General features: G+C 35.7%; 2 protein-coding genes across 4 annotated transcripts; one reads left to right on the forward strand and one right to left on the reverse strand.

Annotated features, from left to right (window-relative positions):
• LOC131166368 (ferredoxin, root R-B2-like) lies at window positions 1-9,138 on the forward strand. The gene is made up of 3 exons (XM_058124850.1): window positions 1-76; window positions 1,538-1,655; window positions 8,378-9,138. The coding sequence occupies exons 2-3, from the start codon at window positions 1,598-1,600 to the stop codon at window positions 8,839-8,841; spliced, it is 522 nt and encodes a 173-aa protein (XP_057980833.1). The 5' UTR covers window positions 1-76; window positions 1,538-1,597; the 3' UTR covers window positions 8,842-9,138.
• Window positions 8,671-27,904, reverse strand: LOC131166369 (replication protein A 14 kDa subunit A-like). Of its 3 annotated transcripts, XM_058124851.1 has the most exons (4): window positions 27,661-27,866; window positions 27,156-27,450; window positions 19,475-19,736; window positions 8,671-11,302 (listed from the first exon to the last, which is right to left on the reverse strand). In XM_058124851.1, exons 2-4 carry the CDS (start codon window positions 27,300-27,302, stop codon window positions 11,238-11,240), a joined length of 474 nt encoding a protein of 157 aa, XP_057980834.1. In that variant the 5' UTR covers window positions 27,303-27,450; window positions 27,661-27,866; the 3' UTR covers window positions 8,671-11,237. The 3 variants fall into 3 exon arrangements, with proteins under 3 accessions (XP_057980834.1, XP_057980836.1, XP_057980837.1); XM_058124853.1 differs by lacking the exon at window positions 27,156-27,450 and having other exon boundaries at window positions 19,475-19,696; window positions 27,748-27,904; XM_058124854.1 differs by lacking the exon at window positions 27,156-27,450 and having other exon boundaries at window positions 27,661-27,904.

The following is a 27,904-nucleotide window of genomic DNA, read 5'->3' on the forward strand; positions in this document are numbered from 1 at the left end:
CACCCCCACTAGGGTACGCGTCCGCATCGCCCACAATTCGACTCGAGAACACAGATCAGCCAACTCAACAGTCCTTGTAAGATCTCAATCTCTCATCTCTTTTTGCTTGATTCTTGTCTTCCCTCTTGCGAATTCATGAAGTCATAGGACTTCTTTCTTAAAAAAAAGAAAAAATTTATTTGGCTTATTGATTAAATACCTTGGTTGAGCTTCAATTTCTTAACATGATCGTGATCTTGTCTTATTTCCATGATGATTTTGGTTTTTGTTTTGTTTTAGTCCAGTTGATACTTCTGTTTCAAACCCTAAACCCTAATTAAATGATTTCATTTTTTTCGGAATTAGAATTTCAAACGTAAATAATTCATTTACCATAGATTGACTGCAGTAGGAGTGTATTCATGGATATTTTCATGAAATGTTCCTCCATGTATGGTTTTGCAGCAAATTGTCCTTTTTTCCCCGCCATGAAAGGAACTTTTTTCTAGTTTTCTGATTAAAATTAGGTCGAACATTAAGTAAAAAATGAAGGTGCTTCTTTTGTAGATGCTAAATTGTCAGATGAAATTGCCCATGATTGTGTAAATTGGTGTAAAAGGATTCTTGTAACCAATCGCACTTAGTGTGACTTAAGGTTTGGTTTCTTCTTCTTCTTCTTCTTCTTCTTGTTTTCACTTGGGAGGACACGAAGCATAGAAGATGCTAAAGAAATAGTTTAAATAAAGCTAGCCATTTTATGTTTTAGTACATAGTGTTTGTTTAATTATTGGTGTTGTATTCATGCATTTTATCAATCTACCAACAATGATAAATTAGCTCCTAACTGAATCCTGTAGGATAATCACTTTCACTTATCTACCAACTTTCCTTTAATATAAATAATAGATAGATAGATACTAGCCATCACACGTGGACTATGTCTTCACTTAATTTTAGAAGTGAGGATTCTGTTCTTTCTCTTTATTTGGTGTAACTACTTGAGCCGCATGAGTGCAAAATTTCATGTCCAATTTTGAAGTGGTGATTAATTAATTCTTTGTAAGTTCATTTGTTTGATTTTTTATAATGTATTAAATTCTTTTTCTCTGTTACATTTATCCTCTATCACTGTGTGAATTATTTGTAAGTTGCTTGGCAAAATATGAAATTAGAAACTTCTTAGATTACTTTTTCCTTTAGGGATTTGATAGCTTACAAAAGAATAGACAAATTTATTCCTAAATTTTATCTCAAGAATGTCTATTCCTATCTTATTGAATGTTTGATGGAATAACACAATCTTTTACGGTGCATTTGACAGTTGCTTTATCATGATTTAACATGTTTTCTTGTCTAAGATATCAAAACCAATACTACGACCATCCTATTTCTACCAGCAGACATTTTGTGAACCAAACCTAACCTTAATGGTTATTGGTTGGTGTAGAAAGATGGTGTGACCATACAAAATGAATCAAAACGCGTCCAAACCCTAGAGTACCCCACGTCTCTCTCTTATGTCACACCAAACAAGCTCAATCTCTCTCATCTCTTGCAGCTGCCATCCCATGATTCCCATCTCCTCTGGCTGTTTTCCTATATCTCACCTCTCACTACCATGCTTGTCTGCTTCGCAGCCATTGCTGGCTTTCCTCCTTGCTGCTCTCCTTTTACAGGTGTAATTTCAGAAATAAGCTGCGTAATTTCAGAATTTCTTTATGGTTTTATGAGATGTGCTTGTGACATGAATTACGATAAATATCAGAATCTGGTTTTTTGTACTATTTTACACGTTTTATTGTCCAAGCCTCTGTGTACCGTACTCTCTGCCCATCTTCATATATTTATTTATTCTCTTTTTTTATTCTAGTTTTTCCAAATCCTTTATTTTTCTTTAAATAAAGTTTCTTTAGTTTTTCATCATGGTACATCTATTGGTATGGAGTCTAGTGAGCAATTTAAGTGTTTTGTCCTGTTTTTTTTTTTAAATAAAATAAAATAAAAATTATAAGAACCTTAAAAAACCTCACATTTTTTCTGGTCATATAGTTAACACCCCCTGGGAACTGCAACCCGAATCAAACGTACCAATTGGTGGGTCAGCATCCTATATTCATGGGGGTCGGGATCTAATTCCCTGAAAGTGGTTACCTAGATTTGTTAACCATTTCAGAAATAAATCATGTGAAATTATTCACTAATTTTAAAATTACATGAAAATATTTATTGCTTGCGAAGCTTGCCACGGAGAGAGAGAAGTGAACTTCTTGTGGCTGCGAAGGCTGTGACAACAAGAGAGAAGAAGGCTTCCTGCTGCTGCAAAGCCTGCAACTGGAAGAGAGAAAGGGGGCTTCTTGCTGCTGCAATGGTGAATGGTTTTGAATAGGTGGAGAGAGAGAGAGAGAGAGAGAGAGAGAGAGTTTCCTGAGTAACCGAGAATTTTATTTGAGTACAGCTGGTAATTATTCCATCCTAAGTAAATAATTTGAAGCATACTATGATTCAACATAGTGTCTTGAATAATCACCCTGAATAAGAGGTTCATGCATACCACAATTTGAAACATCCCAACTAAGCTACGTCCCCATGAACCAAATACCTCTAAATTAGCATACTCCATTTCTGATGCTCTGCTTCAGGTGAGGGTGGGTTAGGTCGTCGCCCCGAAGCGATGCGCCGTGTCGGCGCCCGGGTGCGGTGTCAAATATGTAAGGGTTCCTGCATCATTCTAGACGTAGGTAGGTAAAGACGTTAGTTCAGGAAACTAGGATTAGATTAGTAACTTGAAATATAGGGACACTTACGGGTAAAAGCATGGAAATTGTGGATATGATGATCAGAAGAAGAATTAATATAATTTGCCTTCATGAAACTAAGTAGGTAGGGGAGAAAGCTAGAGAAATTAGGATTTAAACTTTGGTTCATTGGAAAATAAAAACATTAGAATGGAGTAAGAATTATTATAGACAAGAACTTAAAAGATAGTGTTGTTGATGTAAATAGAGTAGAGGGATAGAATTATAAAAATCAAGATGGTATTAGGACAAGATATTATATATATCATTAGTGTTTATGCTCCTCAAGTTGGCTTAGCAGAAAATCTTAAGAGACAATTTTAGGAAGATATGGATAGTATTATACAAGGTATACCAAGGACTGAGAAAATATTTGTAGGAGGAGATCTAAATGGACACATTGGAATGGATAATAAAAATTATGAGAGAGGATACATAGAGGATATGGATATGGAGACAAAAATGAGCTTGGAGAGATGATCTTAGACTTCGCTATGTCATATGATTTTAGTATAATGAATACTTGCTTTAAGAAGAGAGAAGAACATTTAATAACCTTTAAAAGTGGACAAAATAGAAGTCAAATAGTTCTTTTTTTTAACTAGGAGGGTAAATCGTTTATCATGCAAGGATTGTAAAGTTATTGCAAGTGAAAGCCTAACCACACAATATAGAGTCTTAGTGTTAGATATATGTATTAAAAAATGGAAGAAAAAATGATAAAATAAACCAGTGTAAGAGAACTAGGTGGTGGAACCTAAAAGGAGAAAATATAATAAAATTTAAAGATAAAATGATCAAAGATGGGGATTGGACTATATAAGTTGGGATAGATACAAATATTCTTTGGAATAGATTAGCTAACTCTATTAAAAAAATGGTAAAAGAGATTTTAGGCAAATCAAGGGGAAGATTCTCTAATAGTAAAGAAAGTTGGTGGTGGGATAAAGATGTACAAAAAGTCATAAAGACAAAAAGAATTTGGTATAAAACGTGGCAAAAATGTAGAAACAAAGATAATTTTGAAAAGTATAAGGAGGCGAGAAAGATGCAAAAAAGACTGTTAGTGAAGCAAAATACAAATCATTTATTAGTTTGTATGATAGATTAGATACAAAAGAAGGGGAAAGAGATATATTTAAACTTGTTAAAGTTAGAAAAAGGAAGAGTAAGGACTTAGGAAATGTAAAATGTATAAAAAATGAGGATGATATTGTCTTGGTTAAGGACGAAGACATTAAAGAAAATGGCGAAGTTACTTTATTAAGTTGTTTAATGAAAACCAAATAGAATGCTTAAACTTAGAATTATCAAATGAGGAAAAGACTAAAAATATGAGATTTATTCGCAAAATTAGAGTTAACGAAGTTAAGTTCGCACTAAAAAAGATGAAAAATGGGAAAACTATGGGACCAGATAACATCACAATTGAAGTTTGGAAATGCTTAGGTGATAACGGAATTATATGGTTAACTACTTTATTTAATACAATTATAAAAACTAAGAAAATGCCAGATGAATGGAGGAAAAACACTTTAATACCTATATACAAAAATAAATGAGAGATTCAAAATTGTAATAACTATCGTGGAATTAAACTTATGAGTCATACGATGAAACTATGGGAAAGGGTAGTTGAACAAAGATTAAGGTTAGAAACGAAGGTCTCAAAAAATCAATTTGGTTTTATGCCCGGGAGATCTGCCGTAGAAGCTATATATCTTTTAAGAAGATTAATGGAAAAGTTTAGGGAAAAAAAGAGGGACTTGCATATGGTATTTATTGATCTTGAGAAAGCATATGATAGGATATCTAAAGAAGTTCTATGGTGGGTTTTAGGAAAAAAAAAAAGGTGTATGTAGTAGGTATATTGATGTCATTAAGGATATGTACGATGTAGTAATGACTAGTGTAAGGACTATAGATGGAGAAACTAGAGAATTTCCAATCACCATAGGTGTACATTGAAGATCTGTTTTGAGTCCTTATCTTTTTGCTTTAGTGATGGGCCAATTGACTAAGAGTATTCAAAAGGAGGTTCCATGGTGTATGTTGTTTGCATATGATATTGTATTAATTGATGAAATTAGGGACAGAGTAGAGGCTGAGTTAGAATTATGGAGAGAAACTTTGAAATCTAGAGGCTTTAGGATAAGTAAAAATAAGACAGAATATATGAAATATAATTTTAGTAATGATAGGAGAAATATTTGAGACAAAATTAAACTTGATGATGAAGAAATAAATAATACTTGTAGATTTTGAAATTTTGAATCTATTATGCAAGTTGAAGGAGAAATTGAAGATGATGTAATGCATAAAATTAAAGCAGGTTGGGTAAAATGGAGAAGTGTTTCAAGTGTGCTCTGTGATCGTAGAATACTCTTAAAATTGAAAGGAAGTTTTATAGGATAGCTATAAGACCAATTATGCTTTATGGATCGGAATGTTGGGCGACAAAGAGACATAATATCCAAAAAGTAAAAGTTACCGAGATAAGAATGCTTAGATGAATGAGTGGTATAACATTGAAAGATAAACTAAGGAATGAACATATTCGCAGTAAGTTAGGTGTAGCTCCTATAGAGGGTAAGATAAGGGAGGGACGACTCAGATGCTATGGATACTGTGGGGGGCAGTAGAAGGGGTTGGGGTAGACCTAAAATAACTTGAGAGGAGATAGTAAGGATTTAATATTCCTAAATCTGTCAAAAGAAATGGTATCCATGATCGCATAAATTGGCGGAAAATGATTCATATAGTTGACCCCACCTAATGGGGACTTAAGGCTTGGTTTTGTTGTTGTTTTCGTTGTTGTTGTTAATGATTATTGATGTGTGAAAATTGTTATGTTACTTTTTTAGTGCCTTATTATAGAACTTTTGTGCTTGTGTCTTATTATATTTTTTAATATGTTTATTTTAATGTTTTAGTTCTCTGAATTTTCTTTTTTATGAATCTGTTAATCCAGATAATTCAATGAGTTTGGTTTGTGTCGTCAAACTGAACTATTGGTTAACTATGCCTTCGGTTAGCAAATAAATTTGGTTCCCAATTCAAGAATTCGTAATACTTTTTTGAATTTTGCAGTCAATTATTTCCCAAATCATGAACACCATACATGTTTGCTTTTGCACTTTACATCTTTAATTGCTAAAACTGTAGCATTGTGTTGATAGTATACACCCTTTTCTTCAGTGGGTGGACTTGTGGCTTCTGCAATATTCACTTGCCTGGCTTGCTATCCAAATAAAGAGTGCGAGCGCTGGGCAATGTGCTAGTGCTAGTCAATTGGCTTGTACCATGACTCAGCATGATCTTTTATAGTCAAATGGACCCAATGATGACTCCAAACTGAATGAACCCTGATTTACTTCCAAAATACCATAGAGTGGAGGTGTCAACTGCCACTTTTGCTATTATTGCATCTGCTAATGTAATTTGAGTCCCTATCAGCTAAGAGTGTTTCTCTCGAAGGCCTTTTCAGATGATTCAATGAAGAGACGGTCAAAGCAAGGAAAAGGAACCTAGCTTGAGACATAGTCAAAGTAAGGAAAAGAAACAAAATAGGAAAAATGTCCTAATGAATCGTAAAGCTCCTCAATGAGGCAATAAGTGAAGCCATCTCAAATTCCATCAAAAAATTGGTGGGGGTGGGTGGAAATGGAGGTGGGATGGTCCAATAACTTGAAGTTACTTAGAGTTTCTACTTTTGGCTCTGTTGTTGGATGCTTCAAAGTAATGAATTATTCAACATTTCTGCCGAGTCATCATTATATGAAGCATGGTTTTCAAAACCCCGACCCATGACCAACCCAGTGAAATCATTGGGTCAGACCAAATTGGTGATGTAATAATAATAATAATAATATACTATCAAAAAATATATATAATAATATGTTTCAAGAATATTTTAGGAAAATAAGAAATACAAGTGTTATGTTGGTTGTCATTGATGATGATAATGTGATTCTTTATATTGTTTTACTCTCTTTTAGCTTTCCTCAGTAATATATTCTCTTAATCACTCTCGTTCACTAATATGTGATTGTGACTTACGACTAACATCTTTTGCATTATTATTAAGGGAGTGTGGATTTTGGCTGTCTAAAAAACTTATCTAAAGTTGTGTGTGTGTGTAATTCTTTTACATGCTAGTTGGTTCTACTAGTAAGGACATACCTCAACATCCTTACAGTCATGGTTTCAAATCCTCTCAGCAGTGCTTGTAGCATGTAAAACTTTTTTGGTGTTAAGGGGGCGGTTGACCCTGCCTTGGCCCAGGTTCGTGCTGGGCCAGCCTGTTCTATACTGTTCTGTTCACTTCTGGTTCTTATGAACCTGGCCATTGTGGTTTTGAAAAATATGATAAGATGATCTGTGTCCAATAAGGATATTCATCCATTGCTCAAGTTGGGTTAGACTAGCTTAACACATTATAGCATCTGGTTTTGAAAAATATGATAAGATGATCTGTGTCCAATAAGGATATTCATCCATTGCTCAAGTTGGGTTAGACTAGCTTAACACATTATAGCATCGCACTCTCTCATATGGGGTTGGGACAGTGGATGACCTTGATTAGCAATACCTGCCTTCACTTAGAAACAGTGGAAGAGATAACTTTCCAAGGCCTAAGTATATTTTAAACAAAAGACATTTCTCTCAGAAACATTTTTGTGGCGTTTCATCAGTGTTATTGTTGTAAATGTGAAGTGGGAAACGGATAATAATTGTCTTTGTTTGAATGGTCATCTGGTGAACCACAAGGGAGCAGATGCTCAAGGTCCTTAACTCTTACCTCGTGATGAGGGGGTAAGTTGAGATGTAGGTGGTAATGCAAAACCACAGGGTGGTGTCTTTGTGCTTTGCAAGTTTTTTTGGAGGATGGTAGGTCATGAGTTTGAATACTGAGGGGTGGCAGTGTGAGATTTATGACCCTGATGTTAGACTTTCAACTCCATACAATGATGATCTCATTTAGGTTGGATTTAACTTCTGGCTCAACCCCCTTGATGGACCTACAGATCCCACAGCACACCATTTAGGTAGGATCACTAAATAGGCTTTTGTCTGTACTTCCCTAGTGACAGGGCTATGGCCATGCGGAGGAAGGGTTTTCACGAACTGTTGTTGCTCCATCTCACCCTTTTCGTAGGAACAAAGATAAGATTTTTAAAAAAGATGGTGATGGAAATATTATTCGAGTTGTTTTCTTTAAAATTTGGAGGTTACTTGCACTTTTGTGTGACATGTTGAACATGTTTATAAATGGCTAGAGGAAATGAAAGGCCTATTTTAAAAGGACTATATAAGTGATTTACCATCGACTTTCTTATGTAGATTGTAATGGTACCTTTTTTGGTGGTGGTTTATGATTCATTTATTTTAACAAACAGTGAATGGTTATAGCACCTCTCCCTTGTTTGAGCGTGAGATATTAATTCAGAAAAAAATTGCATGCTTTTGTCAAAAGAATGGAACCCCATGAAGAGCCTAGGACCCATAGCTATCAGCTAATGTTCACGAAGTAGTTTCTTTTAATTTGATCATCATGAAAGCATTAATGTAAGAAAATTTCTTGTATCCTGCTCTTGATTCAGGTGTAACAATGTCGGCTGTGAGACTGACTCCCTCTTGCTTACTCAGAAGCCCACCATCAGCACAAAGTAGATCATGTGCTTTAATAAAAAACCCAGGTTCATTAGGCTCTGTTCAGAGCAAGTCTAAAGCATTTGGCTTGAAGTCATCCTCCTTTAAAGTGTGCGCAATGGCAACATACAAAGTGAAACTGGTTGGGCCAAATGGCGAAGAAAATGAGTTTGAAGCCCCTGATGATGTTTACATCCTTGACTCTGCTGAAACTGCAGGACTGGAGCTGCCATACTCGTGCAGAGCTGGGGCTTGTTCTACCTGTGCTGGGCAGATGGTCTCTGGCTCAGTGGATCAATCAGATGGATCATTTCTTGATGATAAGCAGATGGAGAATGGGTATGTGCTCACATGCGTCTCGTACCCAACTTCGGATTGTGTGATACACACCCACAAGGAAGGTGATCTTTACTGATTCGTGTATTGGGTCATGCAAGCCTGGAGCTGTGGCAGAACTAGTGGGGAATTGTAGGCTTGCAGATGTTAATGTTGGCTACCTAGATTGTAGCTTCAGTGATTTTGCTTCTGTTCGTAATTGTCCCTTGGTTTGATTTGGTGATAGTAAACATCCATCGAGTTCTCAAGATTGAATTGAGAACAATAACAAGCGTGATTGTTGTAATGCTTTTGCTATGTTTTTGGGCACAAAAGGAAGTCCAATGCCTCTCTCTCTCAAACAAGACAAAACTAATGGTCTCGTTTTCGTCTTGAATTCCTGAATTTACTTTCCCTTTGGAGTTGTGGGGTCAATTTCAAGAGGCGCAGGATTAGTCACGTGGACCGTAAAATGGACAGGTGGATACCAGTGCGTAATCAAAAAAAAAAAAGACAACTAATGGCTGCACACTTAATTTAAGATTTGAAATTTATCCTATCAAATGCAATTTAAATATTTTAAAATCTATTTAATATATTTACATTTTTTTTTTAAAAGTATATTTTTTTATTGCTTTAAATAATTCATTACAATTTTAAGGTTTAATCAAGTAGGTAAATATCTTGCAACTGAAAAAAATGACAAAGATCCAGTGCTTGTTTAGTGGTAAAATTATCATTTGCATTTGAAAATTACTCGCTTAAAACATTTTATGACTGAACTTCTCATTCCATACAATTTCGTACTCCAATTTTACAACTAAAATTTATTCTTCTGAAAGAAAATAAAACTCATGAAGCTAATAGTGAAAAGATAACAGAAGAACAATTTATTTTTTCCACGTGAGGACAAAAACCAAAATGGGCCGGTATGACACTGACCATGAAAGACAAGTAAAGTGGGAATGGGCAATGAGCCCTCCTACTCCCATTTGTGGGGCCCTTGACAGATGCAGATTCGTCTCCAGGTATAGATGGCCCCACCAGGAGACTCAGGTGTCCCACCAGATCTGAGCCGCTACATGAACCGGTCGCCCACTTGCTGTCTCCCTCAACCTGCACTTTTAACTCCGGTTCATTTTCATTCATTAACTCGAACCATCTAGTTTCCATGAAAACGCGTAGAAAAAACCGCTTTAAAACTCTTCCACAGTCCTTTCTTTGCCTTTGTCCCACTTCGGACCTTCTTCGACTTGACCCTCCCCATGCACGACACTCTTGGAGAAGACGGCTCATTAACCGGTCCAATCGGCCTCCTCCTTGAATCGGACCGGTTCAGGAATAACCAAATTCTCTTGGACCGGCTCTTGTGCCGGAAATTTCCCCCGAGAAAGGATTTCCACGGCTTTGGAAAACCAACGAAAGATGCCTTGGAATTGGGTTTCAAAGTCAAAGATGAGGATGACCGTTGAGAAGAAATGGAATTTAAATTCCTCAAAACAGTTACCTTGATGGAGTCCTTGCGTTCCATGAATGCGTTGTGATCGAGCCATTCGATCTCGTCTTCCTTGGAGACCAAGAAGGATTCCGATGGAAGCTCCTGAGGATCCGATTGATTTCCATTTGATTCGCAGGAAACTGGGTTTAGGATACTGGTCTGTGACTGCATAGAGAGAGAGAGAGAGAGAGAGAGAGAGAGAGAGAGAGAGAGAGGTGGGTTGGTTTTCTCAGGAATGAGAAAATTTTCTACCAAGCGTGGAGAATTTTTGGTGGGTATTTTGCACTGAACCAATCTGACATGACAGACCATCTACTATTTTAGAGATCAATGATTAAGGTAGTGGCCATTTGGTGAAAAAAATTTCAAAAAATTTATCTTGAAAGGAATATCTTGCCTTCCACTTGGTTGGATTGATTACTATTTGTATAATGTTGTTTTTGTTTGTTTACTAGGAATGAACCACTAAAAAATGGATCACCGCTCTACCATTCTGGGTAAAATTTATATACAGCCTTGGATTATGTTTGAAGATATAATTTTTTATTTTAGAATTTAAATTTGTGTAATTTTGATGAAAATCAATACAATTTTATATGGCATTCTTTCCAAATCCGCATTTTACTTCCTTTAGAAGGCTACAAAGCACCAACTGTTTTAATTCCCTTGCATTTTACTTCTATACAGGCTGTAAAACAAAGAGATCATAATTTTCCAAGAATTACAAGAACGTCTCCAAACTCAAATCTAGGATCCAAATTCCACCCCAACTTAGCCTTGTCAATAACAATATAAGAAATGGAGAGACTTGCTTCAACTCAGCCTTCAAACAAATATATATATATAACATCGACTAAACCTTAGGTACAGATTTGCTAGATCGTTGAGGAGAAAATCGGTGCTCCAATAAATAAGTAATAGTAGCTTGCCTATGTCAAGGTTCTGGCCAATATGTATTATAATTCTCTCTGTCCCAAGCAAAATTTTGCTGCAGCCATTTAAATGAACAAAACTTTAAGTTCCCCATTTGCAAGTTGACACAGCTGATTGTATGAGTGGGTGTCTGCAACCAAAAATGAAAATGTTAAAAGCGGGACAACAATTTTCTGCAAAGCATTGTGCAGGGGTAAAATTCCAAACTAAATTTAACCAAGAAATAATATAGAAGAAAAACTCTGGAGCAGGAGCACAAGAAGCTGTGCTCAAATGAAAATATGATCAGCCAGCTTTGAGCTCCAATCATGATGAAGTGAAGTTTGTGGGAGCTCAAAATTGGAACTTTAAACCAAAAGCATCCCACAAAACTGTGACTTTTTCTCTCAATCCTGTTTGTTGAATGTTATTATTCTCTTGATAAGATTGTGTATATACACCTTACAGCTAACTGAAATGCAATAACCACTAAATATTAGATAAATACAAAACAAAGTTCCATATATGCACCCTAGGTTTCCTAAATCTATGCCTGAAATAGATATGCCCAATGGGCCGCCTAAACAGCAGTGACAGTCCTCTGTCACATGGGATCAGAGAACCTGTGATACCAAGATGATTTTGTCTTCATCTGTTTCTCCTCCCCTCTTAACAGTTTCTTCCCTATTGAATTTCAGATTTTCTCATCAAAGGCTTCTGAGTTGATTGGAATTCCCTCCATTTCTTTTTCTATTGTGGCTGTGCAGAAGCATATTTCAAAGGTTGTTGTTCATATCTTGATATAGTGGATCACTGAAGAAAAGCTGCTTCTTTTTTTTAATCAAGACCAAAGGCTTACTATGTTTATTTTCTGTTTGACGTGCGCTAGTGCTGGAAATGACTAGTTCCTGAAATTGGTAACTATTTATCTTATTGCATATTTGTAATGGTGTGTACCAAGCAGTTCCTATAGTGATCCATTTGTGATAGAAGGAACCAGTTGATTGATGTGAGATTGACAATCAGAACTTGTTTGATCAATTGTGTAACTGACAAATAGAAATTTCATGATCAATTTTGTGACTGATAGATCAGGTGTTCTGTGACTTCTGTCCCTTTCTCTGGCCTGGTATTTTACTGCCTCTTGTGATGGATTTGATACCCTTTTTTTTTTTATTCAGTTCTGTCCGGTTTCTGCTGCTTGTGTGCCTATCCCTGCTGGTCAAATGGCTGCTCTTTATTCTTATTCTGTTTCTAGTCTGCTGGCCAAGTGTAAACTGATTATATCTATTACCATCATCAAGTGATACCAAACCAAGTTCTTCTTGACAGCTCAAATATTCAGATTATTGTTTTAGTTAAATGAACTGGTTGCAGCCTTTAGAGGCTTTCCAAAGGGCAACGAACAAGCTCAAGCAATGTGATTGATGATCACCCTAAAGAAATCTTACAAGTCTTATTAGTGGAATAAAGGTTATTATCTTGTGATAAACAAGGCTACGAAATAGTATAGAATCCTCAATCAGTACCACTCTCCTGTTCTATCAAACTGCCAAAGAAGCATGGGAGTAATTAGAAGCAATACTCACAAGATAAGAATGTAGCTTGGTCTTTTAGTTGTATGAAAATATTTTTAAGTTGTAGCCAGATGATAGAACTATTAGCGAGTATTACAGTGCTCTACTGGGTATAATGGAGGAGTTGAACACCTATCAATTTCTTAGCAGTGCATTGAAAAGCAGAAGATGCAGCAGGAGTTCTGTGTTGCCATATTCTAGTAGTCCCACCGCTCAACTTTACACATGGTGGTTTTAGTAAATGGAGAGGTGATCATGGAGGCAAAGTGGTGGTAGTAGCACAGTGGAGCCAATAGGGTAAGTGAATTGTGAATTGTGAATTGTGAAGCACGTGGCTGGCTATGAAAAATGAAGACAATATTGTTTTATATCAAGCATGGGAGGAAATATGAAGTGTTTTATGACCATATATCCTCCAATAAGCATAAGTAGCACTTCAGCCATGGGTTTTGCTCAATTTTTTAGCATCTGCAGGTGTTGCATGCTTGTTCAGCTCCCAAACTCATATCATTACATTTACATGCAGTATTAATTCGATAGGAAGTATTGAAGTGGTTTACAAGTGAATCCTCTGATAGGCAACACTAGAACCATGAATCTTGCTCAGATGCTTGAACAATGTAATATATTTGGGGTGAGGTTATTTTATTTATTTATTTTTTAGGATGCCTTTTTCTTTTCTTTGTTGGAAAGTTTTGAATATGTCAGGAACTCTTCAAGATCATTGTTTTTCCATTGGCATTTTCAAAATCACACCACATATATGAGATTGCCGACATTAAAAACCTAAGGCTGTGACTAATGGATGGCTCACCTGGGGCCCTATAAAGCGGTGCAAGCACTAGCCCACACTTGCATGCGTACACAGCAGGCTGTAGGTTGCAGTGGTACATTGTGTCACTTTGGTGAAACACTTGACACTTCGCACATTTGCAGCATGCAAGTACAAGGGCTAGGATGTGTTGGGCTTTCGCCTATATTTTTTTTGGGCCAGAATATGGCTCATTTTATGATTTAATTTATCCATTTATAATGTGTCATCTATTACAGTTATCCATTTTAATATGGATCATCTAGAATTTAAATGTGGTATTTGACATTTACAAGTTTAAATTTGAACTTGAAGAGAAACAACTCTGCAAAAAAAAAAAATTTACTAATCATTTCAAAATTTGTAAAGACATAAGCATTGAATGAAAAGGTGTTTTATGCCTATCTAAACACTTACAGTAAAACCAAAAAAGTCATTGTCTTCTTCCTTCTCTTGCTGTACTATCTCTCTGCATCCATTTCTTCCAAAATTACTATTTGGAAATTTGTACATTACAGGGGAGTCCATGGGTGGGCTTGATGCACATGGGTGAGCATCAACTTAACCCAAAAGCTTAAGTCTATTAAGTCTGGGGCCCAACCAAGTATATAAGCACCCATCTTCCACTTTATTTTTCCAATGTGGGATCACAAGTGGAATTCTCACAATCTCTCCCTCACTTGTGATTTCCAACCATTCCTCCTTGAATGGAAACCGTCTTCCTTGTGAGAGTAAGCCTAATTCTTCAACAGTTATTCAAGTGGGTCTTACCCCCACACCTTACATGCCTCGGATTGCATTCCACGTGCTTTCAAACCAATCTTACCTCACATCTTGACCCTATTCGGATCCATTTACTAGACCTAGATGATCCTTATTGGCCTCGATCAGACACTTGGTCCTCCAACTATTAGCACATTAGGAGAATTAACTTCACACCTCGATTTTATGATGCCGCTCGCATAGAGTTATGAACCGTAGACTTTGATGCCACTTGTTAGCGTCCGGGGAGTCCATGGGTGGGCTTGATATGCATGAGTGAGCACCAAATTGACCAAAAATCTTAAGCTTATTAGGTCTTAGGCCCAAACATGTATATAAACATCCATCTTCAACTCTATTTTTCTAATGTAGAAAAGCTCACAAGTGGAATTCTCAATGTCATCTTTAAAGAGAATGTGATTCTGCATGTCTTAGAGCATTTCATTTTTGCTAAACTAATAAGATATAGTTTTACAATCTCCAACTCAAAGGAAAGAAGTAATTCCTTCGTCCATGCCTATAGAACAAGAGGGATTTTTAATGTTGTTCCATTAATGTCTATACCACAATAGGTGTACAATGACAACAAGAAGAAGAAGATCATGAATTCTGATTTATTGTCTTTCTTGTCAAAGGATCCTACTATTCAACAATCTATTTTTCTGCATAAAGGCACTTGCTCTTGTACGACAAAGCATCTTATTGACAATGTTGTTTCACTAGTTCACCTCTCTCCATGTGTTTGTTCTTTTGTTTTGGCCTTACCCTTTATCCTTATTTAAAAAAATTTCTCAACAAATGTCTTTGCATTGGCTGAAAACAATCCTTGGATGTTGATATTTGAACTATGAGGCAAACTAACACCTGGGAATTGACTAGCTTCCTTTAAGCAAATAAGCAATAGGTTACAGTTGTCAAATGTATACCCTAATAGCCCATCATTTAGTTGGAATATTTAGTACATTCCGTACCATAAATAATAAAATGCAAGTAATTTGTAAATGCATAAAAAGTAATCATTTTTCTGTAAATTATGAAATCGATTCATGCTGAACTTGCATATGCACAATAATGAACTAATTGTTAACTATCTTATGTTTGCATCCTATAGAAAGGCAAATAGCATTGTGCATACCCAAGATTGGTCATAGGAGTGCATTGCAGGGTCTACCTACCAATCATGATCCTAACTCCTAAGATGTTCTAGAGAGTCTTGGCTTGGAAGGATTGAATCATGACTTGTTAACGATAATCTCAAAAGCCTTTGCTAGGATTCTCAAGCATCTATCATGTGTCATTTGTGACACGTTCCTCTTTCTTCTTGCTTACTCTCATCATGTGTTGCCGCCTTATTCGACCATAAATTCTCTCTTTTTCATTAGTTGAGACATGATGTAGCATTCTTTCATTGGAGAATGACAAACTACACATATTTGCCCCTCCCCTAAAAATACCCCCAGCCACATTTTAGCATAAGTCCTTTGCCTAGTTCTTTGTGGATGCTTGTTTGCGATGCAAGTTCTCCTCTCCTTTCAAGAACACCTTCTACATAAGTTTATTCATGCTTGTTTAGTAATTCTATCACAACATGAATAAGTCCATAAAATCTAAGTTGAAAATATTAAAGCTCCAATGTATGCAGAAATGTGCTCCTTTTAATCAAAAATCCATCCATACTATACAAACAAGTTCCTATAGCAAAGTGTATCTAGGTCCTACGATACAATGGAGCACAGCCAATGCTATTGATTGCTAGCAAATTGTGCACCTAGAAACAATTATCTGTCTTACTTTAATGACAAGCCTTTCAAAACATAGGGATTTAAAAAAAATTAATGAGAAAAGATAAAAATACAAGATTTGTAGAACAACACATAGGAAATTCCCAAAGTATTTGGAGAAGCAATGAATGCCAAAGGAATTCAAAAATAATAAAGGAAAGAGTTTAATTTCTGAATTTCTTGCATGTGTTTACATAAAAATAAAAACAATTTTTATTGAATAATTGTTTCTCTACAAATTTAAACTAATTGTCATTTTCCCATAGAGCCTAAAATTTTAAATTTAAATTCTCCTTTTAACTGCTAATTGTCATATTTAAATTCTAGATGGCCAAAAATAAAATTAATAACCCAAATTAGTGATAAAAATGTGACCCATAGTAAGATAAACTAAGGACCAGTCCACTCTTGTATGATGCAAACATTCAAAGTGCTAAATATGCTACTAAAGTGACACAATGTGCTGCTAACCGACTCTAATACACTAATTATGTTGTGCAGGCAGGAGCATAGGCAAATGGGTGTGTGTACAGTAGTGCAAAAACTGCCTTATGGAGGCCCAATGGGCTATCCATGGGTGGGCTTATAATTCATAAGGGGAGACACACTTATAAAGACATCTTTCTTTTCATAACTTTCCAATATGGGACAACCTTTCCATACATTTCTCTCAAAGATGTGTGCATTATGTGGTTTTGAAACCCCATTGAAAGGCCCATTAATTTTTTTTAAAAAAATTGACAAATTTTTTCTAAACCAAATATCTATTATAGTTACAGTACTTTCTTGGTATTGAAGCTATTCATATTTAGATTATGATTAATTTTCTTTCTAGAGAAAGTATGCATTTAATCTTCTTAAAGGAAGATCCACAAGTAAGAAGCAAAGACTCCCATGGATGCTCATGCATAATATGTTGCTCGTCTCAGGGAGCTAACCTAGTTGACATTTTAGGCTTGTGGGTGAGCTAACTTAATTGACTATAATCCGACCAATTCCAGTAAAGGTTGTAAGGCAACCCATGCATGCTCCGAACAGTCACATTGGGAAGTTGTATGTTGGATTTTAGGGCATTTGAACATTTTTCCTGCGAAGGAAAGGTGATATGAAAAAAATCACAGGCTACAACCATGTTGAATGGTTGTTTATTCAAATGCAAATTAGGCTAAAAATCAAGATGATTGATGGTCCATTTCAGAGTATTATATTTTTCTATCTGGACACCTAATAAGGAGCAAAAGGTAGCAAGGTCAAATCTTTGAACCCGAATACAGAGCCATGGCTTATACTGGTTGTAAGCTTCAACAGGTTCAAGTGTAAAGACTACTCTTTCTGTGATGCAGGCTCAGGTGAAGGACCCTATGACCATGTGCTAGCTGCTATACTGCAAATAATCCTATCTTCCATGACAGGATAAAACACATTTAGCTAGACCATTATTTTATTTGTGATTTTGTCATGCCTAAGGAAGTGACGACACCCCATGTCAAGTCAGGAGAGCTAGTGGCAGATGTTATTAGTGAGCAATTGGGAAGATCAGCAATTTATAGCCTACGCATCAAGCAGTGCACGGAGGATATATATGCTCCAAGGGGAGTGTTGAGATCATGGTTTTAAATCGCGGTTGCAGGTAGCGTAACGTAACGGTAATGGGTGTAACGAGAAGCGGGAGTAGCGGATGTTACATAACAGGAAGCTGGTGTAACGGCAGTGAATTTTTTTGAAGCATGCACAACCTTGTGCATATTAGCATACTTGTATGTTTTAGGCTTTTAGCCCTTCTTAGAAACAGTTTTAGCGTATTTTGGGTCATTTAGTTTGAGTAACTAAGTTCTTTGGTAAGGGCAACAAGTTTACATTTGTTTTAAACCACCATTGATAGAAAAATTATGTGTGTGTGTGCATTTATACTTCTCATTGTTCTTATCTGTGATAAATTTTTATGTGTGCTAAATTAATTAATAGAACAAAATACATTATACACTCCATTAATCTATTAAACACATAAGACATACAAATAATACAGATATAAAATAGCTAGAAAAGAAAGATGGTTGAAGTTGAAAATATAGAACATAAATATCACATTACTAATATTATCAAAATAGAATATTTTCCTAACTAGTATTTTCAAATTGTTAATTAATGCATCTATTGTGAGTATTTAAAGAAATAGTAAATTTTGTATCATTTTCATCCTCATTATAATCTTTTCCCCATCTCGCCACATGGTATGGTGAGAATGATTTACGAAAGAGAGGAAAAAAGTGAGAAGAAAAAGTAAAAAATAAAATATTTTTTTGGGTGTAACAGCCTTGTAGCAATTACATAACGGCCGTAACGGCCTTTACGTAACAGTCATGGTCCATAACGGCCACTACGGCCTTGATTTTTCTTCACACCAATTTTGCAGTGTGTAACGGTATTGGCAACCCAAAAAACTATTACGTAATGGTGTTACGTAACAGTCACGACCTTTATTTAAAACCATGGCTGAGATTAATTTGTAAAGAAATAATACTATATGGGGTTTTAGATTCTCGGTGTAATCAGTGATCATAATATATAGAGCATGTTTTAAAGACCCGGATTGGATTGGCTGGTCCTAGCAGGTTGGACCAAAACTGGCACCACTCCAGTCCAGGTGATGTCAATTGGTTTTGAAACAAACCAGAGTTAACCCGGCAAACCCAGGAAACTTGGTGCAACACGGTCAGACCCAGCGAGTCACTGATGTTGAACCCAAGACCTTCTGGAAGGCAGGAGAGATTCTTTGCCAGCCTACTAGACACTGGTTCTTGTTCCTTTCCTCAACAAAAAAAGTATATAATCCAACTTATATTTCATATACAAATACACATAACCTTCCCACAAGCATTAAGTGCATATAATTACATATAAATTAAGTCAAATTTTAAACTCTTTTAACATTTATAAAATTTTATAATTGAATTAAATCCCCTCTCATTATAATTTAATATTAGATAGACTTTTACATATAACTGTCATTATATATATATATATATATATATATATTACTTCAGTATTACCAGGTCAACCACCAGTTTGACTTGCCAGTTCAACCAATCTGATTGAATTAATGGCTTTACCGGGTTTTTAAACTATGATATAGATTATAGAGTAAACCTAATATAGTTGCTCCAACACATCATTTATTTCCATGTCTCTCTCACTCTCCCACCACCCACCCCCATCCCACACACACACACTAACCCCAATGTATAGAAAATAAACCCTAAAATTTAACAGCATTAAAACATGATCACTCTAGGAGAGGGATGAATTCATGAAAAAGTGCATGAGGATTAAAGAGCAGTCCGTGATCATTAGCACAAGAATTGAAAAAATAACTAGAAGGATGTTAGTCATACCAAATGTTTCACCAAATTTGGTCCATATTTCAACGCAAATGGACTGCTCAGAGTCCGCAATACCAATCACCTCAGCATAACTCATCAGAGGACAGGGTGGAGGAGAGCCTTTTATAATCAATTGGCAGTCGTCTGTAGATTTCCCTGTTGTGACTCCACTGTCAACTTGCAGAATTTGAACCACTGTTCGAACTTTCCGTCCAACATACTGAGACAAAAAATCTGCATTGACAAACACTGCAGGGTTTGACGTATTCATTTCCTGAAAGTGAGTTTCACATGAAACAAAAATCATCAACAGATTAAAACTTACATGAATGCTACATCAATTTTTATCTAATAAACCAAATTAAAGTTTAGAAGGACAATGAGGATAAAGATTTAATTGAAGCACCACAACTATCAGTGTCACCAAATCATGATGCAATAATTCTCACATGCACTATGAGATAATTTTTTCTTATGGTAGAAATGACTGAAAGGTGCTTCAGGAGATTTATTAACTTTAATGAACTGCATTTCTTGATAGAAATCTTAACAAATTGTTAGCACCAGAAGAGTCCACGGATGGGCTTGATATACATGGGTGAACACTAACTTGACCCAAAAGCTTAAGCCTATTTGGCTCTTGCGTCCAGCCATGTATATAAACACCCATCATCCACTCAATTTTTTCAATGTGGGACAAACTCACAAGTGGAATTTTCAACACAAACTTCAAATGAAAAAGAAATTAGGCTCTTGTTTCCGAGTTTTTTAAAAAATATGACTCTCCAACTATTTTTTTGGAATGACACAATTCTGGGCAACACAACATAGATCACAGTAAACAGCTAAATAAGCAATAGTTCCAAAAAGTGAGGTTCTATTGAAACTCTTCACACGCCTAAAGACATTAATAACAAAAAAAATGGTGCACGCAAATCAAATGTTTGGAGATGGATCAATTCAACATGATAGTTTTGGCCTTGAAATGCAACAAAAGACCAACAGGATGTGTAAAAATTAACTAGCCAAACAGTGAGTCATACCTTATCCTCAATACTACAACGAACTGCTCATTTCTAGTTTCTCCCTGATTTTCTAAAATCCAAAAGAAAAGCACAAAATCAAAGTTCAAAACAAAATGAATTTTTGTGAGCACCAATCTAAACTGATGTGTTAAGGCAGCCTGCGGACTTGAGGGGTATCAATTATTCGATTGTTATAGAAGTTTTCTTAAGCAACTGTGAGATGGTTGCCATTTGCTACAATTGTCTCATTAACAATAATAAATTTCTAAGAGTAAATAATATGCAAGTCACTACTAGGCCATTTATCTTTAGTGCTAGAACATCACTGTAGTAACAAAGAGAGAAAATGTTGCAGAACAAAAAACGCTTCAAGACACGTTACAATGTCGTTTTCCTTAAAAACGTTATTTGCCCCCACCAGATTAATGTGTATTGAGTCAGCAAATACGTTTCTAGAATACAATGAAGCTCAGAATATAATTTGATATCAGTTTGCATTATACACAAACGAAAAACTAATCACAAACACGCTTAGAAGAATCTGAACAAATTTCTGAAATTCTGTTTCTGCAGAAAACAGAACCCAGAATTAAAGAAAATATAATTTGTGAAAGCCTTATGAGAGAAAGATAAATTTTCCTCTAGGATTCTTGAAGTTATTTCTATCTTTAAATAGACAGAATTATGCATATTCCCAATAGTTACAAAGGTGGTTATTTGAATTCTACATTTGTTCAAATTTAAACAATCAGTTAAATAACTGTTTTATTAACTGCCACTTGCCAAATTTAAATTTGACCATTAGATTATTTATGCGGTTCAGATCGCACCACTTGATCTTATAAAAAATATAAGATTAATTTTAAGTCATCCGATCATGATTAACGATCACGATCTCGTAACGATGCAAGTGTGCAAAGTGCTAAGTGCTTGTGCGCCAACTAAATGCGCCACTAGCGCCTTACGGCCCAAGCATGCGCCCGCGCGCATACGCCTACGCGTGCAGACGGTGTGAAGCACCATCCTAGGGTGCACTAGAGTACACACTATCACTATCTCTTAACCACTTTTAAGAGAATATTCCACCTTATCATTTATTAATGACTTTCCCTTTTTTACTCTTTCCAATGTGGGACAAACCCACATAGCATTTAATGCTCCTCACAAAAGCTTTAGAGAATACAAAAATGGAAGGCTTTGAAAACCCATAAAATCACTTATTATAGAAAATATTTTAACATTCCCCCACCATTTTCAAAATATAGATGAAAAACGATTTATTTAGATAAGAGAAAATTTATGCATAAATGAAGGTGTTTATAGAACTTGAACCTTCACTTAGTGAATACATATCAAAATTAATTGGGATTACATAGTAGACGAACTTTGAACTAGCAATCCTCTTTTGATTAACTGGTTACATATCACACACAAATTATCAGATCTTGGGGTGTTACCAAAAGCCGATGCGTGGATTGGCCTTGCATCTATATCCCAATTTAATAAGTGCTCTAGAGATAAATCCATTTCTCATAGGAAGCGGCACCACTTCCAACACTCATATAGGTAGGTTTATCAAAGGTACCCCTGTAATTAAAGTACCTCACAGAACCAGTTATAATCCTATTAAGAGCTTAAGCTCAACCTTCAACTTTTTCACATTACAGGTACAAAGCACTATTTTCCTTGGGATGGATTATGTGACACATATACATTTTAGTGCTTCCAATCACTACATATGATGTACTTTGCTCATTGAACTCAAGAGCTTGAAAATTTCAAGTGCTGAGTTGAGTTTCCATCATTGGTGACTATGGGTTATGGATTTAAGTCCCATCCCCTTTGATGTTTTCCAGACCGCGTCTCTTGCAAGTCCTTTTGTTAATGAATCAACCAAATTTTGGCTTGATCTCACAAAATCTATGGTAATTACACCATCAGTAATTAACTATCTCACATAACTATGTCCTAGGCCAATATGTCTAGATTTACCATTATATATATTACTATATACATGTGACAAAGTTGCCTCACTGTCACAATGCAAAGATATAGGTGGCATAGGCTTTGGCCAAAATGGAATTTCTAATAGCAAATTCCTAAGTCATTCTGCCTCTTTGCTACAAGAAGCTAAAGCCACAAATTTTGATACCATAGTGGAATTTGTTATAAGGTTTTACTTCTTTGAACCCCAGGAGATAGCTCCTCCACCAAGGGTGAATATCCACCCACTGGTTGATGTATGATCATTACCATCAGTGATCCAACTGGCATATATGAATCCTTCTCAAACAGTAGGATATCCTTCATAATGTATGCCTAATCCATAGTATTTTTCAAATACTCTAACACTCTATATATAGCATGCCAATGAATATCACCAGGATTACTAGTATATCTACTAAGTTTACCTACAGCAAATGCAATATCAAGTCTAGTAGAAGTCATAGTATGCATCAAGCAACCAATAACTCTAGCACATTCTAACTGATTTACTGCTCTACCAATGTTAGGATATAATTTCAAATTTGTATCAAAAGGTGTGCTAACAGGTTTGCAATCATAGTGATTAAACTTTTTTAATCTTTTCAATATAGTGTGATTGGGTGAGAATTAATTTATCATTGTTTCTAATTATTCTAATACCCAGAATCACATATGCATTACCCATATCTTTCATATCAAAACTAGATGACAAAAGTTTCTTAGCACTTTCAACACTTTCAATATTAGTACCAAAAATTAACATATCATCAACATATTTATTTCTATTGAACTTACTATACACATGTTTATCGGATTCATGTATCCTAAAGTCATTAGAAAGAATAACTTGGTCAAATTTTTCATGCCACTGTTTTGTGGCTTGTTTAAGTCCATAAAGAGACTTAACCAACTTACATACTTTAGATTCATTTCCAAGCATAATAAAGCCTTCAGGTTGTTCCATATAAATTTCTTCATCCAATTCTCCATTCAAGAATGCAGTTTTTACATCCATTTGATGGACTTCGAACTTATAGATGGTAGCTAAGGCAAGCAAGACTCTTATAGTTGCAATCCTAGCAACTGGAGCATAAGTATCAAAGTAGTTTATGCCTTCCTTTTGTGTAAAGCCTTTAGCTACTAACCTTGGTTTTCAAAGTCTTCCATTTCTGTATTCTCTAAAGCATTTATAAGGAGCATTTAATGCTATGTGCGCTTGTCCCACATTGGAAAGAGTGAAAAAGGAAAAGTCATTAACAAATGATAAGGTGGACTATTCTCTTAAAGTTGGTTAAGAGATAGTGCTAGTGTATACTCTAGTGCACCTTAGGACGGTGCTTCACACCGTCCGCACATGCACACGCGTGCATAGCGTGGGCTATAGGGCACTAGTAGCGCATTTAGTTGGCGCACAAGCACTTAGCACGTTGCACACTTGCATCGTTGCGAGATCGTGATCGTTGATCATGATTGGATGACTTAAAATTAATTTTATATTTTTTATAAGATCAAGTGGTACGATTTGAACCATATAAATAATCTAACGGTTAGATTTTAATCTTGCAAGTGGTAGTTAATAAAACAGTTATTTAACTGATTGTTTAAATTTGAACAAATGTAACTATTTATTCAAATAACCTCCTTTGTAACTATTGGGAATATGCATAATTCTGTCTATTTAAAGACAAAATTAACTTCAAGAATCCTAGAGGAAAATTTAATCATTCTCTCCTTTTCTTTTTCTCATAAGGCTTTCACAAATTATATCTTCTTCAATTCTGGGTTCTGTTTTCTGCAGAAATAGAATTCTAGAAATTTGTTCAAATTCTTCTAAGAGCGTTTGTGATCAGTTTTTCGTTTGTGTATAACGCAAACTGATATTAGATTATATTCTGGGTTTCTTTGTATCCTAAAAACGTATTTGCTGACTCAATACACACCGATATGGTGGGGGCAAATAACGTTTTAAGGAAAACGATATTGTAACGTGCCTTGAAACGTTTTCTGTTCTGCAGCATTTTCTCTCTTTGTTACTACATTCTTAAAACGTTATCAACAAAATGGTTGGTTTTTCAACCTTAAGGGAATTCGCTACGGATTTTTTCAAACTTGAACGATTTGATGGAAGCAATTTCAGGCACTAGCAAAAATAGATGCCCTTTATTCTTGTGGGTCTCAAAGTGGTGTATGTTTGACCACCCCCAAACCTATTGTGAATGAGAATGAGACTTTGGCTCAAGGATGTGCAAGGCTAAAATGGGAACAAGATGATTATATATGCAAAGGCCACATTTGCAATTCAATGTTAGACAATCTATTCGATCTGTATTAGAATATGGCTACTATAAAAGAGTTGCGGGATGCACTTGAGGCTAAGTATTTTACAGATGATGCGACTAGTAAGAAATTTTTGACTAAACACTTTTTCAATTATACCATGCTTGATAGTAGGCCTGTTGTAGAGCAGTTTCATGAAATTATGCATATCCTTAACCAGTTTAATCAACATATGAAAATGGAAGAATGCCTTTCTGTTTCGTCTATTATTGATAAGTTACCTCCATTCTGAAAAGATGTGAGAAAATCTTTGAAGCACGGTAAGGATGATATGTCTCTTGAACAATTGGGCCAATATTTCCAAGTTGAGTAAGTGTTTAAGCAGAACCAGAAAAGTACAGAAGAACATACTTCCAAAGTACATATGATGGAAGAAGTGGCAGTTCTAAACAGCCCCAACATCCCAAAAAAGGGAACCTGAAGAGGAAGTTCAATTCTGTCACGAATCAAAATTAGAAAAAGAAAGGTTCATGCTTCCATTGTGGAAAACCTAGACACTACAAAAATGAGTGTCGTCTTCTCAAGAAAAAGCAAGATGGAACAAACTCTAACAAGTTTGTGGTTATGATTTCTGAAATCAATGTTGTTAAAGATGACTGTGCATGGTGGATTGACTCAGGTGCAACAAGGCATGTTTGTATAGACAAGAGTTCATTCTCAAAGTATGAACCGGTGGAAGATGGCAATGTTCTCTACATGGTAAATTCATCCACTGTTGTAGTCAAAGGCAAATGAGATGTCACTTTTAAATTTACTTATGGAAAAAGTTTAACTCTCACTGAAGTATACCATGTACCAAAAATTAGGAAGAATTTAGTTTCTAGAAGCCTACTTAATAAGTTTGGATTTAAGTTAGTGTTTGAACCTGACAAATTTGTACTCTCCAAGGGTGGAGTCTTTGTGGGAAAGGGCTATATGTATGAGGGTATGTTTAAGCTTAATATCGATAAAGTGAATGTTTCTGTTTATATTGTTGATTCACTTTCTTTTTGGCATAATCGTTTAGGACATATTAATACTACAAAATTGTATGATATGGCTAATATGGAATTAATTCCTAGATATGTAAATGACATGGATGATAAGTGCAGTGTATGTATTAAAACCAAAATAACCAGAAAACCTTTTCCTAACAAAACTGCTAGAATTTCTTCTTTACTTCTATTAGTGCATAGTAATGTATGTGATTTGCATGGTACACCTACCATAGGAGGCAAAAAATATTTTGTAACATTTATAGATGATTTTTCTAGATTCTATTATGTTTATCTTATACATACTAAAGATGAAGTAATTGATAAATTTAAGGTTTATAAGGCAAAAGTTGAAAACCAATGTGACACTAAGATAAAGTGTCTTAGATCGAATAGAGGCGGTGAATATCACTTCCCCGCCTATTGTGAATTTGTAGGTGTGATACATGAAACTTTTGTAGCATATACTCCATAACAAAATGGAGTAGCAGAAAGGAAAAACCAAACATTGGTTGAAATGATCAATGCCATTATGTCAAATTCAGGACTAAATAGTGGTTATTGGGGTGAAGCCTAACTAACTGCTTGTCATATATTAAATAGAGTTCCTTTTAAGAGGACTAAGACTTCTCCATATGAGTTATGGAAGAAAGAAAGCCTAATTTAAAATATCTTAAGATTTGGGGGCGTAGAACAATTGTAAGGCTTCTTGAACCTAAGATAAGGAAATTAGGTGAGCGAGGAATAGAATGCGTATTCCTTGGCTATGTTGAACATAGCAAAGCCAATTTCCAAGTTTTATTACCCACGATAGAATCCATTTCATCGTTTGTAGCTTCTTTCCAAAATGCGGAAACTTGAGACTTCATTGCCTCTCCATAAATTAGAGGATCTGATTCCATTCTTGGTGAAATTATAGTTTGCCTAAAGTGTGATTCTCTAGTACCTTCTACTAGGTAGATTATGAAGTTTGGTCCAAATGACTTTGTTGTTCTCCTTCTCTTACTCCTCCTAGGTTCAGAAGGTTCACCACTAGTACGAAGTGGCTTCAAAGTCTCCACTGATTTATTTTGATCACTAACCCTCTGTATGGAAGTGAACTTATTTTCATAGAATTTTGCATCTCTAGATTCTATCACTGAATTAACTCCTATAGAATTATTTGGTCCAATTACCAAGATCACAGCCAAAAAAAAAAACGCATACATGCACAAAAAATATGCAATTAACTACTATAAGATCCTCATGCTACCATACTAAAGCTAAAGGAAATATTGAAACAAAACCCACATATATTTAAGAGAACAATGTCTCCTAGAGGAGACATCTTTATGGTTAGAGCAGACTTTCATGTAAGATAACTCAAGTTACCTTGGGAGGGATGGGAAGGAGCGAACGATGGGAATGAACTGCCCTTGTGGGGCAGCCCAGGTCCAATGGGCAGTGAGCTTCCAAATGGACTAAAATAAAACCAGAAACTCTCTTCAGTATATTCATGCTTAGTGGGATTATAACCATTAAACAAAACTAGTTGTTAATGCAGATTAAGAAACCAATAAAGGGACATGGGCTTAGCGCCGTTAGGTCTTTGGGTAGAATTCCAAAGATTCCAAATTGATCTGGTAGACACTGCCACTGCCAATTCAAGTAATTTCTGGATCTGCCACTGAAGGTGGGGGGATGGGGTTAAAATACTTTAAAGAAAAAAAAAACAAACAAAAAGAGTAAAGATTAATCTTGTTCCCCTAAATGAAGAATGGTAAGAGAGATCAACCCCAAAATTCAAAACACACAAACTTCATGAATTATCATTCTTAGGTCGCCAATTGTGAAACAATAAGCATGTAAATCCCGACAAGAAAGAACATACACATACCCGCTCAAGATAATAACGCATGAAACAATGAGGGAACTACACGCGCGCGCGCGCGCGCACACATACTAGCAAGGATCAGCTATTTACCAAAACAGACTCTTCCAATGGAGAATACCCCCGTCTCTATAAATCTGTCAAATGCGCCGCAGGAGAGAGAAAACCCTAATCTGATGAAGAAGCAGGGCGAGCACATTGCAGACTAAAGGTCCGAGGAGAAAAAAGGCGGGAATATTTGTGTTGTTCT

This window comes from Malania oleifera, chromosome 10, assembly GCF_029873635.1.
Source record: "Malania oleifera isolate guangnan ecotype guangnan chromosome 10, ASM2987363v1, whole genome shotgun sequence".
Classification (NCBI taxonomy): Eukaryota; Viridiplantae; Streptophyta; class Magnoliopsida; order Santalales; family Ximeniaceae; genus Malania; species Malania oleifera.